The sequence below is a fragment of the Anser cygnoides genome, chromosome 9, assembly GCF_040182565.1.
Source record: "Anser cygnoides isolate HZ-2024a breed goose chromosome 9, Taihu_goose_T2T_genome, whole genome shotgun sequence".
NCBI lineage: Eukaryota > Metazoa > Chordata > Aves > Anseriformes > Anatidae > Anser > Anser cygnoides.
The window spans coordinates 19,541,804-19,564,123 of record NC_089881.1 but is presented as its reverse complement, the minus strand read 5'-3'; the positions used below and the strand labels follow the sequence as shown (position 1 = coordinate 19,564,123).

Below are 22,320 nucleotides of genomic sequence, written 5' to 3'. Positions count from 1 at the left end.
GGCGGCCTGCAGCTCCCTCACGAGGGGAGCGGAGGGGCAGGCGCTGAGCTCTGCTCTCTGGGGACAGCGACAGGACCCGAGGGAACGGCATGGAGCTGGGACAGGGGAGGCTCAGGCTGGGTGTTAGGGAAAGGTTCTGCACCCAGAGGGTGGTCGGGCACTGGGACAGGCTCGCCAGGGAAGTGATCAAAGCACCGGGCCTGCTGGAGTTCAAAAAGAGTTTGGACAACAATCTCAGACACATGGTTTGATTTTTGGGTGGTCCTGTGTGGAGCCAGGAGTTGGACTCGATGATCCTTGTGTGTCCCTTCCAACTCAGGATATTCCATGATTCTGTGAATTAAAGTTTATCTGCCAATTTAGTTACTCATAGAGAAGGGCTTGGGGGAGTTATTTCTTTGTGAAATGCTGCTTTTAGTAGCTACAAACACATGGAAAAATTAATGCTGTCCTTGTAAGCTGCTGCTTCTCCCAGCTGAGGAAAACTAAGAAAATACTTAAGAAAATAACTGTATTCAGCAGTTCAAAAGCACAGTTCTGCCAGTTGAGAGAGAAATTCTAGTTAAAGAAGTTCATGAAAACGAAATGTATGTTTCTCTAGAACTGATCTGTGCTCTTATTTCTGTGGTAAATTGAGTAGTATCTCGGTTGTTTTAGCAGTCTAATTCTAGAACAATGTAACAGAGAAGAATGAATACATTTGTTTTTATTTATTATGATTCAGACTACTTGAACTAGTAGTAGTGGTGAGATTTCAAAGTAATGGAATATGAGAAACAGTGGCTATGCACAAGACTCTGGAGTGCTTGAGGAATTACTGCAGGAAAAAATACTTAAGCACACTTTGCTAATGCGGTAGAACCTCATGGAATAGCAAGCTGGTCATTCTGTAAAAAAAGGATTTGAGGAAGCCTTTATTTTCAAAATGAAATGAGACTGTAATGCATTTTGTAACTGGAATACTGTCATTTGAAGAGGTAACATGGTTCAGTCTGCTGTGATTTTGCAGTTCCTTGCATTTTAATTGTTAACTGCTTCCTGTTTCATTTACTTACTTTTTAGCAGCAACACAGCTAATAGAGTTAGTAGAGTTAAGCAATCATTTGGAAAGTGTCCAGTTGCTGCCAGCAATTTCAGTTTTCCTTTCTTTATGCAGCTGTGGAAGTGTTCTTATTTTCTATCACCATTGCTGAAGAATCTCTGGTTTGGTTGTACCTAACGACTGGTCCCTAGTGTTTCATGTTTTAGTGTAAATTAAGTTGCAGCCTTTCTAGCAAAGGAACTGGAACCAGAAATGTCTTGTAAAACACTAATACTTGAAATTTACCATCCATATATTTAATGATTCTCCTCAAACTGAGAAAAAAATTTTGCAAGATACGTTTTCTTTGCTTAGTTCTCTAAATGGCAGCTATAAAACACTTTTCTTCAATCAACTTCTAATTATATCAATTGTAATGTATTAGCAAAAAAAAAATTGTTAGTCTGTACAGTGTTTAGTGTATGCAAAAAATATGGCAGGACAGTAGGAATATTGCTTTGGACTTCAGTTATATTTGCATCTTGCAATTATCTTTTTTCTTTCTAGCAGTTTTAATTTAGTTGAATGCTAAAGTGAAAGATTTCACAAGTAAAACCTTACATTAGTAGCTCATTTGCAAAGTCATTGTCTTTAGGTTATACCTACCTGATAGCTGCAGCTTCTGGGTATTCGAGAAATAGATGAATGAACCTGTTACTCAGTTTGCAAGAATTGAACCTAACATGACTTTTTAAACGATGTTGATGGTAGAATGCTAATCAGGGAAGCTTCCATTCCCAAAGGCAGTCAGTGTGGTCAAATGCATGTGGGAGGACCATTCTACAGTAAGAAAGTGTATTCGTTATATGCTTGCACGGCTTAGGTAAGGATATAACACTCTTTTTAGTATAACTGTTCTTTGCATACAGCTCTCTTCCTGGCCTCTTTTAATTAGCTTTTATTCTGCTTTGTAAATGTTACAGATGGAATGAGTGGTTGCTGTATGACATGTACATTCCCGATCTTCCACGTGCTGCTCGGCTCTGCCTTTCTATCTGTTCTGTTAAAGGCCGGAAGGGTGCTAAAGAGGTAAAATACTTCATAGTATCCATTCAATATTCATTCAATTCATTCAATAAACTAAGAAGCAAAAGTTACTCAAATCAACTTCGGGAAGATACTTGGTAAGCACTGTCCTGCTAATGAGTCTTAGTGAAATGCTGATTCAAATAGGATTTTTTCTTTTCTTTTATATTATTCAGACTAACACTTTTTGTCATTTGAAATCAAACACAACTGAAAAAGCTTATACATTCAACACTGCAAATCATATCTGTACTATATGGCCTGTCAATAAGATCAGTGTTAGTCTTTTGAGGTGTGAGTGCCTTCAAGTTTCTAAACCCATAAATTACTTGCTGCTAATTAAAGAAGGACAGTATTTATATCTAGATTCAGAGTTTATTTTAAAATTTGCGCTGCTTTAGTATTTGAGGAAAGATCCCAAACCATTTTTTAGGAATCTAAATATGGCACCTAATTCTAGACACTAGCATCTTTTAAATTCTGCATTTGTGTGTGTCACAGGTACTTTGTAGTTTTTGTATCTACAACCAGGTTTACAAATCGTGAGTTACTAGGGCATGGGGACAATGTTAGTGTGCGTTTGCAAGTGTTCTGATATCATTCTGCAAAATGATTGCCATTATATTATGTTGGCACAAAGGTTAGGTGTCATGGTTGTGTGCAAGGAAAGAAAAATATGGTACAATTTCCCTAACCTGCTTTCTGGTAATCTGGAAATGTAACAACTTGTTCTTGGATAAAAACATTATTTCTCGTGATGCACAATTAAAGGTTTGATGTCAGAAGCAGAGTTCAGTGGTTTCACAACAATAAATTCCAGTAGATTAAGTGGTCTGTTTGGTACATGATTTATCAGGGAAAAATGGAGCTAAACAAGTGTTACTAAAAGGAAAACAATGCAATTTATGATATAATGATACTTCTCTAATTACTTGCTCTCACTGCCAGCTTAAATTGACCAAGTGAGATGGTATTGTTAATAGCAAGATTATGTACTGTACTGTTCTCCTGTGTCCATTTTATGTTTTTCCCTGTCTTAAACTGCTTGAAAAATTAGCAGAAGAGTCTGTTTGGAGCATGTCTTTCATTGTTAACATAACTTTAACTCTCTGATTAGACCCGCTAGTTTGTTATTAGCTAGAGTTTAAGTGTAGGGAAAACAGCTGCTGTTTATTTTTATGAAAACCAGAATTATTTGGTTTTGATAATCTTTCTAGTGTGCAGACAGACATTAGAAATCAGAATAGTTCATTTGGAAGGGACCTACAAAGATAGAACTTTAAGCCACGATGAATCCGTAGTCTTATTTTTTTTTAATTTTTTAATCTACTGTGTTTCCTTTTTAAAATGTACTACTGTGCAGTAATTAGAAGATGAAACTGAAAGATCATCTTTTAATCTCTTTAAGGAGCACTGCCCATTGGCTTGGGGAAATATAAACATGTTTGATTACACAGACACTCTTGTATCTGGGAAAATGGCTTTGAATTTGTGGGCAGTACCTCATGGACTGGAAGATTTGTTGAATCCTATTGGTGTTACTGGATCGAATCCGAATAAGGTAGGTATTTGCATGTGAATTTCTTTCTTAGGGGTACATATTCAAAATGTGCCATATTCTAATTAGTATCACTGGACTGAAAAATTAATTTAAATTCCCTTTACATAGGAAACTCCATGTTTAGAGCTGGAATTCGATTGGTTTAGCAATCCTGTTAAGTTTCCAGATATGACAGTGATTGAAGAACATGCCAATTGGACTATCTCACGTGAACTGGGGTTCAACTACAGCTATGCGGGGCTGGTAAGACAAACTTACCTTCCAAGAATACCTACTAAAATATGAAAGTACTTACTCTTCTTTCTTTTTTTCTGAGTATGCTAGTGATAAATCAGGATACAGGAAGAAGGATTCCTTCATTGTAAGAGGAAGAAATCAATTTTTTTTTTTCTTTTTAGCACAGAGTAATATAATTTCCTTCCTTTCTATTACCAATAAACTGTCTTAATTAATAACTGACCCATGCTTGAAAGAGAAACTGTCTTACTGTGCAAAGTTAGGACCTTTTTGACGTATTTAAATTACAGATTCAGATGTCTAAACTACTTTTCAAAAGTTGTAATTCTCCTTCAGTGGTACTGTTTTTCTTTGTTGCAATTTCATGTTTATAAAGAGGCTTTCTTGTTTAGCGTAAAGGTGCTAATAACTTTTTATTGCCTGTTTAATGGACTTATTATGACCATAAGTACCATGATTTGTAAAGGAATTGATTGGCATACTTACGACATGAGAGTAGCCCTTTAGCCCCCTCTTCCATGAAGACAAACTGCATTGAAGATTGCCTGTTTGGTGGGATTTGAAGCTTACTTGAAAGCACATTTTGTATGAATAAAAGAATTAAAAAAAAGGCAGTAAAGCTAAAAATAATATGTTCCTAAAGACAAGGCTGTGAAATTAGTTGGTATGTTTACATTTTCTTATGGAGGCTGGTTTAAAGACTGGAGAGTTCCCCAACACAGCTTTGTGGTCTGTGTGAAAAGTTCTGCCGTACCAAAAATTGTGTAGGTGTGAGTAAGCCTCCAGTGTGGGAATTCTGGTGATATTTACAACAGGCTCCTCTCAAAACATCTTGAACACAGGGTTGTAGGTATTGGGTTTCTCTTGATACTCTATGGCAAGTCCATCGTCAACTGGTATTATCTGCTTATGGTATATATTGTGACTGAGAGGTGCTGCAGGGCTCTCAGTAAGTTTTTAAGGACAGCTGGCATGTTGTTAAATGACATTCCTTTGCTGTTACACAGCCTTTTATCTAGGCTTTGATATGTTGAACTCATCATTTAGTTTTATATGTAGGCAAAAACTGAAAAGGGTGAGGAGACTAAGCCAGTGACAAAGTAATGATCAACTTGCATTTTAGAATTTAAAAATATTTGAGGTAGAATAATGTCTCAATTTACTGCCTTTCCTTTTTTGTGATAAACCTTACAATACTGTAAAAGCAGGTCATAGTGGTTAAATACGGAGAAAGTCTATTTGCATCAATGACTAAGTTGATAGGGAAACAGAGAAATTTATTCCAGTATTTTATTCCAGGTTTCCCTTTCCCCTTATTCATGCTGCTTTTTTTCCAACCCTCCTTCTTGTCTGAAAAAAATCCCCTTATCCTTTTTTAAATCTCACTGTGTGAGATTTAACATCACTAGTGATCTCTTAGTATTGTGTTTGTTGGTTTGTTAGTATTGGTTTGTTGGTTTAATGTGTGGTATCTTCAGGTCTGCGGCCAAACTATCTATATTCAAGTACTGTGCATATTTATGGCTATTTTTAACATTAAGTATTTTTAGGGAAATAAGAGACGATGCATTACACATTTAAAATCAGATACTAGATTGCTAGCATTTGCCGTATCTGAAAGAGCTATATGCCTGAAATGGTCATAATCAGCAAAGCAGTCACTTAAGTTTGATTTCTATATAAATGTTATAGAGAGTATAACTACATCTATTTGTTTACCTTGGAATGCATTACACTGCATTTAAATAAATTAATGCATAAGGCAGCATTTATAGATCCATTATTATCTTGAATATGAAAGACTTTTCAAATATTAAATCTCATTTACTGTCCCACAATTCATAGAATTTCAAGTTTTTGGTGTTGACTGCAACAGAATAAATGCATTTTCCTTCTGGGCTTGACCTAATCTATGATCTTTCTGACCCGCTATGCAGGTACATTTTATACTTTTTTGACATTTAATTACAATTTAGGATAACTCAGAATCAAGATAAATATGTACAATTAATCTCTTATTCAATATCAACTACTTGATTTTATATCAGGAGTAGGGTGATTGTAGAGTTGTTTATCCATTAACTTCCTTACAGAACGACTCTGGCTTTGGTATCTGCATTGTATGTTAACATAATATCTAAGAAAGCGTTCAAGAAATCTTTCTGTGTCAACACAAACAGTAGTCCTGAATTCCCCCAGTTTTAAATTCAGTCAACGTGCTTCAGACTGTCCCATTAACAAGAGATAAAGGTACTAAAAATTCTGTGATGTAATATTGATAGATGGAAGCTTGAAGGCTGGAATATTCTTGTCACATATGATAGGAGTGAACCCATCATGGAAGCACGTAATTTATGTAATTAAAAGTGAATACAAAGTAGAGAACTTGGAATCTGCAAGTATATATCGTGTGGCGTAATATAACAACTGGTTCTACATCTGCGTGCGTTCTTAGAAATATTACCACTTCACTTTTTAAAGGGTGCCTTGATCTCCTACCTGGAAATTTCATATTGTTCCTTTCTTCAGTTTGTGTTTTGTGTTTTTTTCTTTTTTGTTTCTGTTTTGGGTGTGTTTTTTTCTTTTGTTCTTTTTTGTTTGTTTGTTTTTTTAAGCTAGATGCATTGGAAAGACTTTCTGTAAAAGACATGCAGATGTTTCTGTTTCAAAGTTCTAGTTCAACCAGTGGAAAATTACAGCCAACAAAACTGGTGGATAAAGCCCGGTTCATTCTTTCATTCTGTATTTTTTTAATGTGTTCAGTAGAAATTACACAGGGAAAGAGCAGAACAAAAGATCAAATACTGTGGTATTTTTTCTCAGTTCTAGAAGTTATACAGTTTAAGCTTTTTGAACTTTGAAAAGGGTTAATGCTCATTTTCTTTCGTAGAAGTCAGTATTGTACAGACATCAAAACATCAGTTCGCCTTAAAAACCCTGTTCCTGAGTAGAGCTTTTGGGATAGCATCTTCTTAAGTGTCAAACTTGTTTATTACGTTATTACACTCATTTATTACATTGCCCTAAGAAGGGCAATGAAGCTGGCGAAGGGTTTAGAGACCAAGTCTTACGAGAATCAGCTGAGGGAGCTGGGGTTATTTAGCCTGGGGAAAAGGAAGCTCAGGGGAGACCTTATCACACTCTACAATTACTTTAAAGGAGGCTATGGCGAGGTGGGATTGGTCTCTTCTCTGAAGCACCACGTGATAAGACAAGAGGAAATGGCTTTAAGTTGTGCTAGAGGAGGTCTAGGTTGGACATTAGGAAAAAAATTCTTCACTGAAAGTGTTGGGAAGTATTGGAACATGCTGCCCAGGGAAGTAGTTGAGCCACCATCCCTGGAGGTCTTCAAAAAAACATGTAGATGTAGAGCTTAGGGACATGGTTCAGTAGTGGACTTGGCATTGCTAGGTTAAAGGTTGGACTAGATGATCTCAGAGGTTCTTTCCAACCTGAATGATTCTATTATTCAACATCCATACTCTGCTTTTTCAGTTCTGATTCTTTTTCAGCCCTTTCAGCAGTTCTCAGCAGTGTCAAAACTGGAGACAGAAGTGACCTGTTTCATTTTGTACCTCACTAGTCTGTTGCTCATCAGATTCCAACTGCAGTTATTCTTCCAAACAGCTGATTTTGTGAAATGTACTTCTTGTCCCAGTAGCAACTAAAAGCAGTCTTTAATTTCTCTTTTTTTTTTAATTGTAAGTGCTCACTTTTAATAGAAGGAAACAGCAAGGTAGTATGGCATGACATACATATGTTCCTATGTTGTTAAAACACTTGTGTATGATGTATGACAACAGAAGAAAACGTGTGGAGGGTTAATGGACCAATTTCTCTCTACAGAGTAACAGAATAGCTAGAGATAACGAATTAAGAGAAAGTGACAAGGAGCAGCTGCGAGCCATATGTACGCGGGATCCTTTGTCTGAAATCACTGAACAAGAGAAGGACTTCCTTTGGAGCCACAGGTATTGGGAGGGGAGAAACAAAACACGCACAAAACAGAAAATCATTTGTTGTTACAGTCAAACTTCATTCACTTGATTTTGATTGTTTTGGGCTTTGGTCCTTTTTCTTTATTCTGTATTGTTTAGGTTGTGTTTTAGAAAAGGCTTATGAGCTAAGTTGTTGAATTAATTTGTTTTCCCTATTACTGTAGTCTTGCGTCCAGACAACACTTTATGATACCAGTTGGATCCTGCTGACAAAGGGAGAAAAAGATGCGGGACTGAAGGGATGTGGTAGATATCAAAACAAAATGATGCTTTGTACAAACAACCTTTTTTATCTTTTGCAGGCATTATTGTGTAAATACACCAGAAATTCTGCCCAAATTACTTTTGTCAGTTAAATGGAATTCTAGAGATGAAGTAGCTCAGGTAACAACACTGAAAAAGTTTTAAGTTCTGAAGAGTTTGAAAATGTTACTTAACAAGAAAACTTCCAGAAGCTGTGTGTATGATATGTTGAATGAAAACTTAGATGGTTCAAGTTGCCATTGTAACTGGATGATCAGTCTGTATTTGTTTTATGTGATCTATTTGCCTGGTCCAGAAAAGGTCCTCATTTCTCATTCTTTAGCTCAGTCTGAGTCCTAGTTTTTCTTCTGCTGGCATTACTTCAATCTTTGTTATGTCAATTAGTTAAATGCGAGGTTTTATTTTTTTATAGTGGATAAAAAAAACAATGAGCTGGTAGCTAATACCAAATTGTTCATTTAGAGGTGACTGGCAAGTAAACAGCTTCTATTCAGAAGCAGTTTGTGTTTGATACCTTCTGCTGAGTGTGTATTATAACTTCTTGCTAATCAATGCAAGTGTGTAACGTCCTTGGACTTTTTGTTCACAGATGTACTGTTTGGTAAAAGACTGGCCTCCGATCAAGCCAGAGCAAGCAATGGAGCTTTTGGATTGTAATTATCCAGATCCAATGGTGCGAGCTTTTGCAGTTCGGTGTCTAGAGAAGTACTTGACAGATGACAAATTGTCACAGTACTTAATCCAGCTAGTACAGGTATATAACATTTTGGTATACTTGATGTCTTATGTATGTTTGATAATTACAGAGGTTTAAAGTACAACAAAAGTTAGGAGACTGTGAGGTCATCAGCAGTATCTGTTTGCACTGCAGATTATATTAGCAGGAGGAGCTCTTAAAGATAAAATGTAGCTCATTTTCTGTAGTGCTTTGGTATCTGTTACAAATATTAAATGCCAAAATTTAACAGATACAGAACTGTTCTACCAGCTGGAACAGGCAACTGTTTCAGCTGTCTTGCATATAGGAAAGTATGAACAGAAGCATCTTTTTAAAATTTGAAGCAAGTTGAGGCTAAAATATTTAGTAATAGTGAAGGAAGCCTCAGATGGTAAGTTTCTGAAAGAGAAGCAGTCTATGCACTCAGTTAGCAGATACTGTTCGTACGCTGACACGTACAAGCATAAAATACCAAGATCAGTCATTCTACAAAATTTAATGTAAAACTTGCATTGTGTTTTATCTAAATGTCTTAATCTACATGTAGACTAATAGAAATAATGTTTTTTTCTTTATCCTTAACTAGGTTCTGAAATATGAACAGTATTTAGATAATCAGCTTGTGAGATTTTTACTCAAGAAAGCACTGACGAATCAAAGGATAGGACACTTCTTCTTTTGGCATTTAAAGTAAGCTTAATATCATGATTAGGGGTTATGAGATACCTACTGTGTTTAAACAAAGCAAGCTTTATTTTAAGAGTTCGAGTGCATAGTTTGGTAATAGAATGCATCCCTTCCAGTTTAAAAAGCTGGATGATTAGATGATATTTTTTTCCTCTAATGGTGATTATTCTAAAACCAGGTAGCCTAATTGAGATTGCTGAAGCTTCCCATGTTGTTAGCTGTTTACAATTTTGACAGATTTCTGCTATTTGAACTTTGTTGTATGCCAGATCCCCTCACCAGTCTTCCAGAAAATTTTGCTAAAGCAGAGCTACTTCTGAAATTAAGCCAGAAATATATAGAAAAGTATGTTTCTAAAAAAAATTCCTATCTCTTTAGAAGTCTGGAATACCTTCATGCTTTACAAATAGTTAGGCCTAAAGCGACCCACCAAGTTTGACCACATAAGTCTTTGAAAATTACAGTTCATACATGCTTGTTTAGCCTTTGTCTGAGCAAGAAATCTGGAACTTGAGTTGAAAACTTGAGGGTTAGTACAGCGTTTCTGAGAAGCATGGATTTTTGATTAAGGAAAGTGTTAGAAAAGAACAGGGAGCAAGAAGGAAGGGGGTGGACAGAAGAGGGGAAAGCCTGAAAATTCTGTGCTGAATTAGTTGTAAGTAATACTGAACTCTGATCAGTCCAGTCAAAATGAGACGAGTTGTGGGAAGTCACCACTAATTACTTTGTTGGGAAGAAGGACCAATAAGCCACCTTGAGGAAAATGTTATGGGTATAGTTCCATTTTCGCACCTGTAAGTGGTCTTGTCTTAAAGCTGTAACTGTTCTTCCTCTCTGTGTAGGTCTGAAATGCACAATAAAACTGTAAGTCAGAGATTTGGTTTACTTCTGGAGTCCTACTGTCGAGCGTGTGGAATGTACCTGAAGCATCTGAGCAGGCAGGTGGAGGCTATGGAGAAGCTGATTAACCTCACAGATATTCTCAAGCAGGAAAAGAAAGATGAGACCCAGAAGGTATTATAAGCTGTCCACATACCAAAACTGTTGCTTTTAGTCAAAGGAATTACTAGAACTGTTTTATTTGATTAACTAGGAACATATCTATACTACTAACTTTGGTAGGTAGTATATTGCTTGGAAGCTGTAGTGTTTTCTGCTTTCATTACCATTGTCTACATCTTAAAGCAATAGAACCAAAGCTAAGAGCTTCAATTTATGTAATGTCTGGCTAAATGGAGTTGCTAATTGTGCAAAACCATCCTTTAAAAAAAAAAAGCTGAAACCTGATACTTATCTTCATTTATATGTAGTCAGTGTTCTCAAAACCTGAATGTGATTATTTATCAGGTGCAGATGAAGTTTCTTGTTGAACAAATGAGACGGCCAGATTTTATGGATGCTTTGCAAGGCTTTATCTCTCCTCTTAATCCTGCTCATCAGCTGGGAAATCTTCGGTATTGTCTTCAGTTTTAAAATTTGTCCAGATATTTAAGTAAATTCCTAGTAATGTTAACATATACTAAATGCTAGTATTATCAAAGTTAGCTGAATAAAATATGTAGCAGAGTGAAGTAGTTTCAATGTAATGATTTAACAAATTAGAGAACAACATGACAGTTAGCTGTTCCTATAAGGTGGCAGGAACTGCAATACTTATTCCATTTGTGAAGAATGCATGCTACCAAAGGAAAATGTATGATATAGCTAGTTCTTCCTTTGTGCTTAGCAAATGATTAGCATTGACGTTAGTGATTTAAATTCCGAGTTGGAAACAGTGGTTGATTGTCAGTTACCCGTGCAGATCTTATTTGATACTGTTTCAAAGATTTTGAAGAAAACACAGAGAACATAGTAGAATTATAGAAACATGGTATAAGAATGCTTATTTCATATGAATCTTATCTCTTTATAGGCTTGAGGAGTGCAGGATAATGTCATCTGCAAAAAGGCCCCTATGGTTGAACTGGGAAAACCCAGATATTATGTCTGAATTGTTGTTTCAGAACAATGAGATAATCTTTAAAAATGGAGATGGTAAGGAAAGATAAGTGTAATTCAAAACCTACGTATCTGTTTATTTTCCTGGCATACTGTGTAGTATTTTTTTAGGCATAAAAAAAACATGCATTGAAAAAAAGAAAAAAAAAACACTGACCAAACCAATTTTCTTTTCCAGAAAAACTGAACATGCACAAATAAATATTTGTCTCAAAGGCATGTGCAAAGTGTCTATGTTCCTAAACGTTCAGTCTGTTGGGGTGGAACATCACACTATTTAATACTTTGTTTCCTTACATGAAAATGTTTTCAAGACTTCATTCCAGCTGTGTAATGTTTAGCTGATTGACATGACAATTCCATTGTTTTTAATATATATTTAAACAGCTTTGAAATCGCCACAAGTTTATATTCATTCTCAAGCTTTTGAAAAGCTTTTCCTCTCTTTTGAGAGAACAAAACCTATGTTAAACTATACAAACGTCATTTCCGTTAGAAATACTTCTAGGTGGTAAAGTGTAACAGTGTTCTATGTTATGAAACGTGCAATCTCTTTTGTATTTGACTGTTCCAGACTTACGTCAAGACATGCTGACACTACAGATAATTAGAATTATGGAAAACATCTGGCAAAATCAGGGTCTTGATCTTCGGTAAGCATTAGAGGTCATTCTCAAGCAACAGACTATGATCTTTTAAAGAGTGCCTGAGTAAATGGCTGTGTTTCTGGGTACAGTTAGTCCATTAATGTCTGGATAAATAGTAATGTTCCTGACTGTAGATTCCAGTTACAATTTTGTACTATGTTCAGGCACTATTCAAAAAAATAATCTTGAAGGTTCCATGCTGCTAATTCAGTGTATTACCTGCTGCTTGTTTATAGTAATCCATGAAATACTAACGTTCATTCTCTGGGTATTTAGATTCTGTCTCTAATATTTCATTTTGAATAGAGTTGAACAGGTACTGTTGAATCGTGCTGAATGTCTTTTTAAAAAGTTTTTCCAGTGGATTCCCCAAAGTCTCCAAAAATATGTCAATAATTTTTTCCGTAGCCTTTTGCCTTGATACAAAACTAAAGAACAGAAATGGTGAATACAGTGGCTGGCATGTTACAAGACTAATACCTGGTACATTTTTTCCGTGGAGCTAATGATAATACACCTGTAAAACACTAAAAATAGATTTTCATATCCTAAAGTCAGTAACGTGAAATTTACCTGGTAAGGATTATTAAACAGTACCTGTTGCTTGCTGTCTTAAAATGTGTTTTATAAAAACAACTTTCTCTTACAGGATGTTGCCTTATGGTTGTTTGTCTATTGGTGACTGCGTGGGACTCATTGAGGTAGTGAGAAGTTCTCATACAATCATGCAGATCCAGTGTAAAGGAGGCTTAAAGGGAGCATTGCAGTTCAACAGCCATACATTGCATCAGTGGCTCAAGGACAAGAACAAAGGAGAAATGTGAGATTTCTTGTTGCTTGTTTTCTTCATGTTCATTTGTTCTTTTTTATTGAAGCTTCAAGAGAACTAAAATTTATCAAGTGGGAAATTACATCCATCGGTATTTTTCCCTGCCCTCATTTGCCTAATAGTCCTGCTTTATTTAGCTTGTATTTAATGAGGTTGGGTGGTTGTGTGACTTCTCAACAGTAAAGCATAAGTTGAAGGTAGAACTATGAAGACAGGGCTTAACTCTGTATTTTAACAGTAGTTCATCAAAATGAAAGCTACTGCCTGTCTTCAGAAGAAAGACAGTCCTACTAGCTGGCTTGCTCTTCCATGATCTTAACTGTAAGTACTTCTGTTTTCAGAGTATGCTGAATTTCTTCCTTACTTTGTTAAAGTCTAGGAACTCCACTTCATTGAGCAAGGGTAGTAAAGTTGGTTCTTCCCTTTAAAAAAAAAAAAATGTTCCTGCAATTTTGTGTTACTAGAATATCTGTAGGAAAATGTCTCCTTTGTTTGTTTTCAATAGGTATGATGCAGCTATTGACTTGTTTACACGTTCTTGTGCTGGCTACTGTGTTGCTACCTTTATACTGGGCATTGGTGATCGCCACAACAGTAACATCATGGTGAAAGATGATGGACAAGTAAGATGTTTTTTGCAGGAACATAGCATAATATAATCTCAATTTGATATGAGTTTGTTTAACAAAATCCATCCAAACTCAATTTAATTTTAATTTAATTTTACAATAACATCCTTTAAACAAGATTACTAATCCTTAAATAATTTTTTGTCTTTCTAAGCTGTTTCACATTGACTTTGGCCACTTCCTTGACCATAAGAAGAAAAAATTTGGTTATAAAAGAGAGCGTGTGCCATTTGTCTTAACACAAGACTTTTTAATAGTGATTAGTAAAGGAGCCCAAGAATGCACCAAAACAAGAGAGTTTGAAAGGTGAGCAACTTTTTTAAGCATTTAAATTCCAGAGTATTTTGTATATAAAATGCACTTTAATACTGGTATTATTTTAATTATATTGCCTGTTTGAATGCTGCAATGAAGCTTAACTTGAATTTTTGTCTTAACCTGCATTTTTGTCTTAACCTGACTTACATTAGTGATTTCAGCATAAACCGGCATTTCTCACACAATGTTGTAATAAAGCAAATGCCCATCTTCAGTGCATTCTGCAGAATATCTAAGGAGAAACAGTTACCTCCCCCATAAAATTACAGGAGAGAATTGTCTCTGTCACTGATAATAACCAGGAGAGCACTGTGTTTGCAGCAGTATATCAGGAAACTTGCTTTACAATCCGAAATGTCAGCAGCAATAACTAAAATGTCTCTGTGAACTCCCTTAGACTTGTGTTGAACATCTGCACAAACTGCAAATGAGGATTGAGGCTACAAAGCTTGTCTGCAATTTGTCCATTGTGTCAGTCTGACCCCTACGGAGTTTTACAGAAGTTAAGATCACCTAAGTAGGAAGATGAGGATATCTCTTAGCAACATTTTGATGTTCTTATTAGACTATTACTTGATTATTACTAGATTGTTAGACTAAAAATGTCTACCAATAGCCTGAAAACATTTTTAGAGATTAAATATGCATCTAACTGGCATCTACACTGAGCTTTTTTTTCTTCCCTGTCTTTTCCAGGTTTCAGGAGATGTGTTATAAGGCTTATCTAGCAATTCGGCAGCATGCCAATCTGTTCATAAATCTCTTCTCCATGATGCTTGGCTCAGGAATGCCAGAACTGCAGTCCTTTGACGATATTGCATACATTCGAAAGACCCTTGCATTGGACAAAACTGAGCAGGAAGCTCTTGAGTACTTCATGAAGCAGATGAATGATGCTCACCATGGTGGCTGGACAACAAAAATGGACTGGATCTTCCACACAATAAAGCAACATGCTTTGAACTGAAATGAAAGCAAAGAAAACAAGAACTGAACAACCCGCTTTGTGGGTACTGCACTGTTAATACCCGTTAGCAGCAAAGACTGGTTGCATAGGAATTGCACAAACCATGAACGACATTAGAATTTATGGCAAAAATAAGAGATGAACTGTACAGACAACTGTTGAAAAATAATGTAAAACAGGGTTTCAGATAGCACTAAAATTGTACACTTCAAAACTTAAGCTTTAGTATGATGTGTGACTTCATGTTATGCCTTAAGCCCAAAAAGGTAAACTTGGAAGAATGTTTCCTTTTTTCATTTGATATGATAAATTAGAAGGAAAAAGAAAATAGTGCTAGCATGAATATAGAGTCCATCACATATTACCTTAGATCTGGTACAGCAGCTAGAGACTATGCTGGACTGAAAAGCATTGAAAGACAGTTCAAGTGATGGTGGATATTTAAATGCAGCATAGTTTGAAGGGAAGGAGTTTAAGCTCAAAGATCTAAAAATAATAGTGAGAGGACAGTGCCTTTTAAAATGCGCTCAGAGGCATTAACATATACGGGGTTTAGATGAACCTTTGATTTCTGGGTCTGTCATCTGCACAGTTTCTGAAAGCAGTAGGAAATAGGCCCATTCAGTATGGTGTTTCTTCTGCTCAGTATTTCTAGGGGTGCAATTCATACCTTCAAAGAAACTCTTCTTATCATCCCCCAAAACTGACTAACCTGGAAATTGAATGGTCAGAATTGGGTTTAGTGCAACAAAGAGTTGTAGTGTTCATCTTAGGTTTGCTTTAATCTAACTTGAACTGAATAGATTTTTTTCATACATGTTTTCCAGAACCTAAAGAAAGGTGAGTTATTAAAATTATTGAAAGATTATTTTTTTATAAAGGCTATTTATATAATAGGAACTATTATTAATATATATTCTTTATTTACATGATTTGTCCAATATTCACTCTTTTAATTTTGCAGCCCAGTTCTATCTGTCCAAGACTCCCGTTTCCATTAGTGTCACCGAAGGTGACCAGATATACTCCTAGGACCAAATTCAACCCTGGTGAAAGAGGACACAAGTAGCATTGAAGAAGTGGGGGAGACACCCACTAATGCCAGAGGTGAACTTGGCCTTATTCTCTTTAAAAAACAAAAACAAAACAAACAACACACATTGGGGCAATACTCTTCACATTACTGAAGTGGTATGCTGGCTATTCAAGGAACGTATGTTTAAACCCTCAACCTTTGGGTCCACCATTTCTCCTCTTTCTTCCTCCTCTGGAAGTGGTTGTTTAATCCAGTAACATCAGAAATAGCTGTTTAGATTTTCAATATGATCAATAATAAGCAGTTCAAAATACAGCAGATACATTTGGCTAGCTCAAAGCATGTGGAGTTACCAAACATTTTATAGCTTTGTCTGTTTTGTGTGTGTGTAATATATATTTGTAAATCTAGTTGTTGTCCTCCAACACAATTATGATGTGTGCAATCAATTAAATTGGCACCACTTTTTGAAACTGTTCAGAGAACCAAGGATGTCAGATTGCCCTTATGCACAACTTCAGGTAGGACTGTTTTTCTAACTACTAAACAGGTTTTTTAATTAGTGAAACACATGATTCTGAGGGTGCTGTTCACCCTAACATTTTAAACTCGCTAGATTGGCAGCACTTGGAGTGAATTCCAAAGGTCTGGGGGCTTTCGGGGGTTCAACTCGTTCACTTGCAAACACACACCGAGGTGCCACTCAAAAAGTGCAATACCACATGTAATATAAAATATGCTGACAGCTGGTGTTAGATTAGAATATAAGTATATAAATAAACTGTACTTTGTGCAGGCTGTACTGATGAGGTAATGAGTGGTTGGCTTCATTTAGCAAATTGTAATATATTAAAAATGTGCAATCGATTACATTATGGAAGACTTTGGGGATTGTAAAGCCAAGACTTAGGTCTTTCAAGACACCTTCATAGTCAAGCTCTTGCAGTTAATTACTGTACACATAGATACTTGACAATGCTGTGGGGGGAAACCTGTTTTTGTGAAAACTATAGAAGTTCCACGAATAGTAGGGGGAATGTGAAGTTTTATTTCCTTAGTTTTACTAAACATTTTGGAATAGTCCAACAGACTTCCCGTTATTCTTTATTGACTGTTACATATTCCTTTTTGCTCACATGAATATTTTCACTCCTGCTAACCTTGGTCATACTTTCTAGAGCAAAATTAACCTTTGTACATACTACTTTGCAGTCAACGCTAATGGTGTAGCTCTTTGAAAACACATCTTTGTTTCAATGAGTTTAAATCGTTTAGTTCACAAAATCTGAAACCCTGTTGGCTGTAACTCTTAATTTAATAGAGTAAACTCGTTGCACAAATGCCACATTAGGTGCTATATTATCCTTATTTATCTGTTATTGAAACAATGTTTTACTTTCTTTATATAAAAGATGGTTGGACTTCTCCAGTCTGGATGAAAAGATCAACTCAAATTTATTGCATCCTATGAGCCCAACTTCTTTTGTACTTTACCCCTTCCTAGCCATTTACTTCTGTAAATATGGGTATACTTGTCTTTCAGTTCAAGCATACAGTGTTCTGCACCCTTTTTGCACAAACAGAAAGGTATGAGGAATCAGGCTGTGTTTCTAAAAGTTCTTGCAACTAAATGCTGTGCACAAGCTGTAGAATTTCATATAGGCATCAAATAATAAAAGAAAGGAAACTCCGTAGTGATATAGACATAATATGATTCGGGGTAATTATAGTTTTTAAAAAAAAATGTAGGGGAAGATCATGGGCTTTAAGCTATTGTTCCTACCACAATCAGGGTGGGCATTTGGAAAACATTCTGCCAGTGTTCTGGGGGAAAAAAAAAAAAAACACTTTTTACAGCTTCAAAGCATTTAACACTAATTACTTTATGCTGGTATGCCAGTTTTGTGCTAATATAATTTCACTATAGTGGAATTATATTGACTTACGTTGGTGTAAATAAGATCTCATCTATTCTCAGTATCAGAAATAAGATCTGCTTACAGACTGTAAAAGCACCTATAGCTGAGCTCTACGTTTTTACAGATTGCTTGGAATTTGAATTTTTTTCTTTAATTATTCCCACTTCATGGAGATTTGAAAATGTTCCCTTTATTCTGAGAATCAGCTGCACAAAACGCCAAGTAGCTTATTTTGAGCTTGAATTGAATCTGAACACCTTGCTCCTGCAAAATTTCATAGGAGGACTGCCAGAGCAAGGAGCCCAGGACTGCGCCATCCATTTTATTAAAAAGCATTAGGGAATGGCGATTTAGTGACACGTAAAGACTAACCTTTTCAACTGTGAAGCTATTCATGTTTGATTTAATGACAAGACAGGTTGCTTCTGATTAGTTTTTTCATATATTAAATTCTTTGCTTTCCTGAAGGTAGCTGAAAAAGCACCTCTGACTTACGCACACCTTTCTGTTCTGAAGGAGTGCATTTGTAGTTTCTTCAGACATGTGTTCAGTATAATTTGAAAGGAAAAAAAAAAAACATTTAAGCATTTAAATAAAACCAAAACTGTTAGTGGTTTGGTATCTTGTGGAGAAGATGTAAGCCTGCATATTAAGGGCAATATAGAAATAACCAAGCTTGTAGAGAACTCTGTATGTGATGACCCTGCTGGTGGTGTTTTGGAGGGTTGTTTTTGTTTCCAACTTTGCTTTCTATGTAAAATGTTATAAGCCCTTTAGCAGTCAGTAGCCCATGTTCATGGACAGTTTGAAGACATTTTCTTTGCTTTGCCATTTTATAACTGGCATGTTCCAGCGTCTGTTCTTAATTGTGAATTCCTCCTGTTTTGCATGTCTGTACAGGTTGCAGACCTGGGCTGGACCCATTCAAAACAAAAGCCACTTAAATTACTATTTTGTTGAAGTCTTTGACATCTTTAAAATGCTTCAAGTTAATGAAAAAGGTGTGGTATTACAGAGAATTGTAATTTGCTGCTTCTAAGTTGTTTTTTTCAACTTCCATGTTTCTTTCTCTTGTTCTAGTTTTACTTGAATGGAAGAACCACACTTGTTTTGTTAGGTTTATTTTTTTAACACTATGTAGCTGTTGTTGCAGATGGTTGAATCTCCATTTTAGTTTTGCAATACATGTTTCATACAAATGATTTTTTACCTTTTTTCACGCTGAAAGTTGTCTCAGTTTAGGTAAGGCTCTATCCGTCCAAAATGATGTGTAGCTCAGCATCCCTGCAGCTGATTACGTGTGGGTTGTTTTTTAATCTGTGTTAATGAAAGAAGCCAATTGGAAACTGGATATAGAGGTTTTCTGTCTGCATACGCTAACCAAATCCATAGGTGCTCTGGTGTTGGAGAAAATCTGATTTCACTTTATGCTGATATAACACTGATTTCATGAGAATCACTCTGGATTCACAATAGCATATGAAATCGGAACTAGGCTCCATGTATATTAAAGCCCCAGACTGCTTATTCATATGATTCAGTGTGAGAGCTGTTCTCTTCATGAGGGATGTTTTCTAGCTGCTCGGTTAAACCCTTGGCGCTTTTATTTTGAAGTACTTTCTTTATTGACTAGCCTTTAGCTCTCTAATTCATAGCTGCAGTAGTCTTGTCTGTAGTTGCCTTTACTTGTGAGACCTCCAGGATTTTTATTGCGTACTAGCTTAAAGAAAACTCTTAAATATTTCCTCTTCCTACTCTTTCATAGTATTAAGACTTGTAAACCCATACTCAGGAAAAACACAGTAGTTCTTAATATCTGCAGTGCAGCGGTCTTCTTGACTTCTGAGCTTTATGGGATAGACTTTTAAAAAGATGAGATCTTACTGTGTTAGCATTCCTGACTCTAATCCAGAGGTGGATCCCTCTGTCTCTCTCTCTTCCCTTCCCTCTCCCAACACCTGCCTCCCCCAAAACCAATATGCCCGTAGCATAAGGGCAACTTGAACTATTTGTAAGAGAAGATTAACTGAAGCAATGCTCTGTCTGTTGGCTTTCCCATTGGTTTGCATAAACGTGTTTTAAGTGTCCTTACTTCTGTATGTGATGCAAAATGTTTTCAGCATGAAGAAGGCCAAAAAAAATATTCTACCCTATCTTGACTCCTCAAATACTGGTGCCAATTTCTCAGTAGCTGTAAACTGGTTTAGGAACCGTTTAGCTCAGTGTAACCATAGCAATGTGGTTAGGAACCTGTTCCAGTATTAGAATTAATTACAGTTAAACCTGACAGTTGTATTGCTGAAGTTACAGAAAGCCTAACTCAAGCAGAAACTTTCTCCTACAAATCTTTTGTCTGCTGTAGTTAATCCATGAAGGCTGAAATGTGGATATTCACAGCTGGAATCCAGGTCTGTTTGTTTCTTTGGTCTATGTATATTTAATCTGTTCTCGGGCTTTATTAATAGTGTTCTATAGCCTAAATTATCAGCTGTCCCAGGCTGTCCAAAGTTGTCTTACTGTTTCATTTGGAGAAGAGGGAAGAGGAAGGGAGAAAGAGATGAATCCTTATCTTAGAGCCACTGTGGTCCAAATTATTCATCACCTCTTGTGAAGATAAACATGATTTTATCATCTGGAAGTATCGTCCTTTCTCCTTGCCCCCTCTCATCTCTGCAAGTTTTAAGTGTGAATAGCCACATACACTATCAAAATTCACTTGCCTGGTGGAGAAAAGGATTCTGAAAAATGAATATATGGCTGCAGTCTGTCCTGGATTCTCAGGCTTGAAGTTTTGTAAGTACTGTTGTCATTGCAAGCAGCACCATGACGGCAGGAGCTGCCACAGAATCACTGAGGTTGGCAGCAGCCTCAGGATCATTTGGTCCAACTGCCCTGTTTGCAGGAGCAGGCTGCCCAGCACATCGCCCAGCTGGGCCTCAGAAGATCTCCAGGAAAGGAGAATCCACAGTAAAGGCTTTTTTCTTGATGTTTGAATGAAATTCCATCTATTTCATTGCGTAAAGTCCTCTCACAGGGCAGCACTGAGAAGCCTTGCCTGTCTGTTTTACTCCTCTCCATCAGGTATTTGTATATGTTGACAAGATGCCCCTTGAGCTTTCCCTTCACCAGGCTTAAACAATCCCCACTCTCTGAGCCTCCCCTCATATCCCTTCCCTGTCTTCATGGCCCTTTGCTGGACCCGCTCCAGTGTGCCGGTGTCTCTCATACTGGGGAGGCCAGCACCGCTGGCTCCATCTCTCCAGCGCTGAGCAGAGGAGAAGGATCAAGGATCACCTTCCTTGACCAGGATCCTACTGGCATTTTGCATGGATAGAGCCCAGGAGGGTGCATTCTCTTGACGCTTATCTTACTTTGTTGAAGTTAGTGGCAGTTACACGTCTGCATCAAAAAAGGGAGTATGAACACCCACCAGTGCTTGAAATACCTTTTTAAAAATGAGACAATTATCTTTGAAATAACCACTACTGGGGGCGGGGGGGAATGTTGCAATGTGTATGTCATTCTGTAATAAAGGTCCTGTGGTATAATAGTTAGGAAGCAAGACATTTTTAGTAATAATGGGCCAAAAAAAGTATTTAAGATGCAGCAAGATGCATGTGTTGTCGTACTGAGAATAGTCTTGCAGTACATTTAAGAAAAAAAAAAAGAAAAAAAAACTTTTTCCCTTCTGCTGTGCTAAAGACAAGTTTGGCCTATGACACTTATTGTAGTTCATGTTCATGGGAAACTGTAAAAAGTCTGCTTTTTATTTATCTTCGCGGTCTGTATCACATGCTGTTTATTAAAAAAACTACTTTTGTTTGGTTTTTATCACACTTTTGAGTGTTAATGTATATACTAACAACTAAATTAAAATAATATGGTTGGTACACTTGTGAATCCTGAAGTGAGAATTTAAGGAAACTTGAGTCTTGGAGGTGTGATTTGATGTTTCAGCTCTTCTGAAAAGGAGATAGAAATTTTGTGCATCTGTTAATTTAGGTGGGGTGAAAAATACTGAAATAGAATTTGCATTATTTATGGGTATGGCCAAGTGAGAGGTCTTAACGGCACATGGCATTCATTCTTGTACATGTCGATCCTCAAAATAAGTAACTTATTTTAGACATGCTCTGTCAAAGCTGTGAGAAGAGAGCAAACAATATTTAAGTGTTTCAGCTGAATGGTTGTAAAGCCTCTGCTAAGTCAATCTGGTTTGGTTCTGAAAAATATCCTTGGTGTTTCATCACCAAAACTATATTTAAAAATGAAGACTAGGTTGTATTTTTGTATCCAATACTGATTTTGAAAGATTGAGAAACGTATTTGGGAAATTACTCATTGGCAAGAATAAGACCATGAGGCTGTAATAGAATTGCTTAAGTTCATCTGTGGAAAGGCTGGT

The 22,320-nt window shown here is 36.5% G+C and overlaps 1 protein-coding gene across 3 annotated transcripts in view; it reads left to right on the top strand.

Annotated features, from left to right (window-relative positions):
* PIK3CA (phosphatidylinositol-4,5-bisphosphate 3-kinase catalytic subunit alpha) overlaps positions 1 to 21,807 on the top strand; it is a 43,473-nt gene extending 21,666 nt beyond the window's left edge. For all 3 annotated transcript variants that reach the window (XM_048059387.2, XM_013174785.3, XM_013174783.3), the window contains exons 7-21: positions 2,005 to 2,110; positions 3,516 to 3,668; positions 3,777 to 3,911; positions 7,752 to 7,876; positions 8,206 to 8,287; positions 8,757 to 8,921; positions 9,472 to 9,575; positions 10,415 to 10,586; positions 10,920 to 11,026; positions 11,485 to 11,606; positions 12,145 to 12,223; positions 12,867 to 13,037; positions 13,552 to 13,669; positions 13,830 to 13,981; positions 14,690 to 21,807. In XM_048059387.2, coding sequence (XP_047915344.1) covers positions 2,005 to 2,110; positions 3,516 to 3,668; positions 3,777 to 3,911; positions 7,752 to 7,876; positions 8,206 to 8,287; positions 8,757 to 8,921; positions 9,472 to 9,575; positions 10,415 to 10,586; positions 10,920 to 11,026; positions 11,485 to 11,606; positions 12,145 to 12,223; positions 12,867 to 13,037; positions 13,552 to 13,669; positions 13,830 to 13,981; positions 14,690 to 14,960 — 2,062 coding nt within the window. In that variant the 3' untranslated portion in view covers positions 14,961 to 21,807. The remainder of the gene's footprint in view (positions 1 to 2,004; positions 2,111 to 3,515; positions 3,669 to 3,776; positions 3,912 to 7,751; positions 7,877 to 8,205; positions 8,288 to 8,756; positions 8,922 to 9,471; positions 9,576 to 10,414; positions 10,587 to 10,919; positions 11,027 to 11,484; positions 11,607 to 12,144; positions 12,224 to 12,866; positions 13,038 to 13,551; positions 13,670 to 13,829; positions 13,982 to 14,689) is intronic.
* The last annotated feature ends 513 nt before the right edge of the window (positions 21,808 to 22,320 follow it).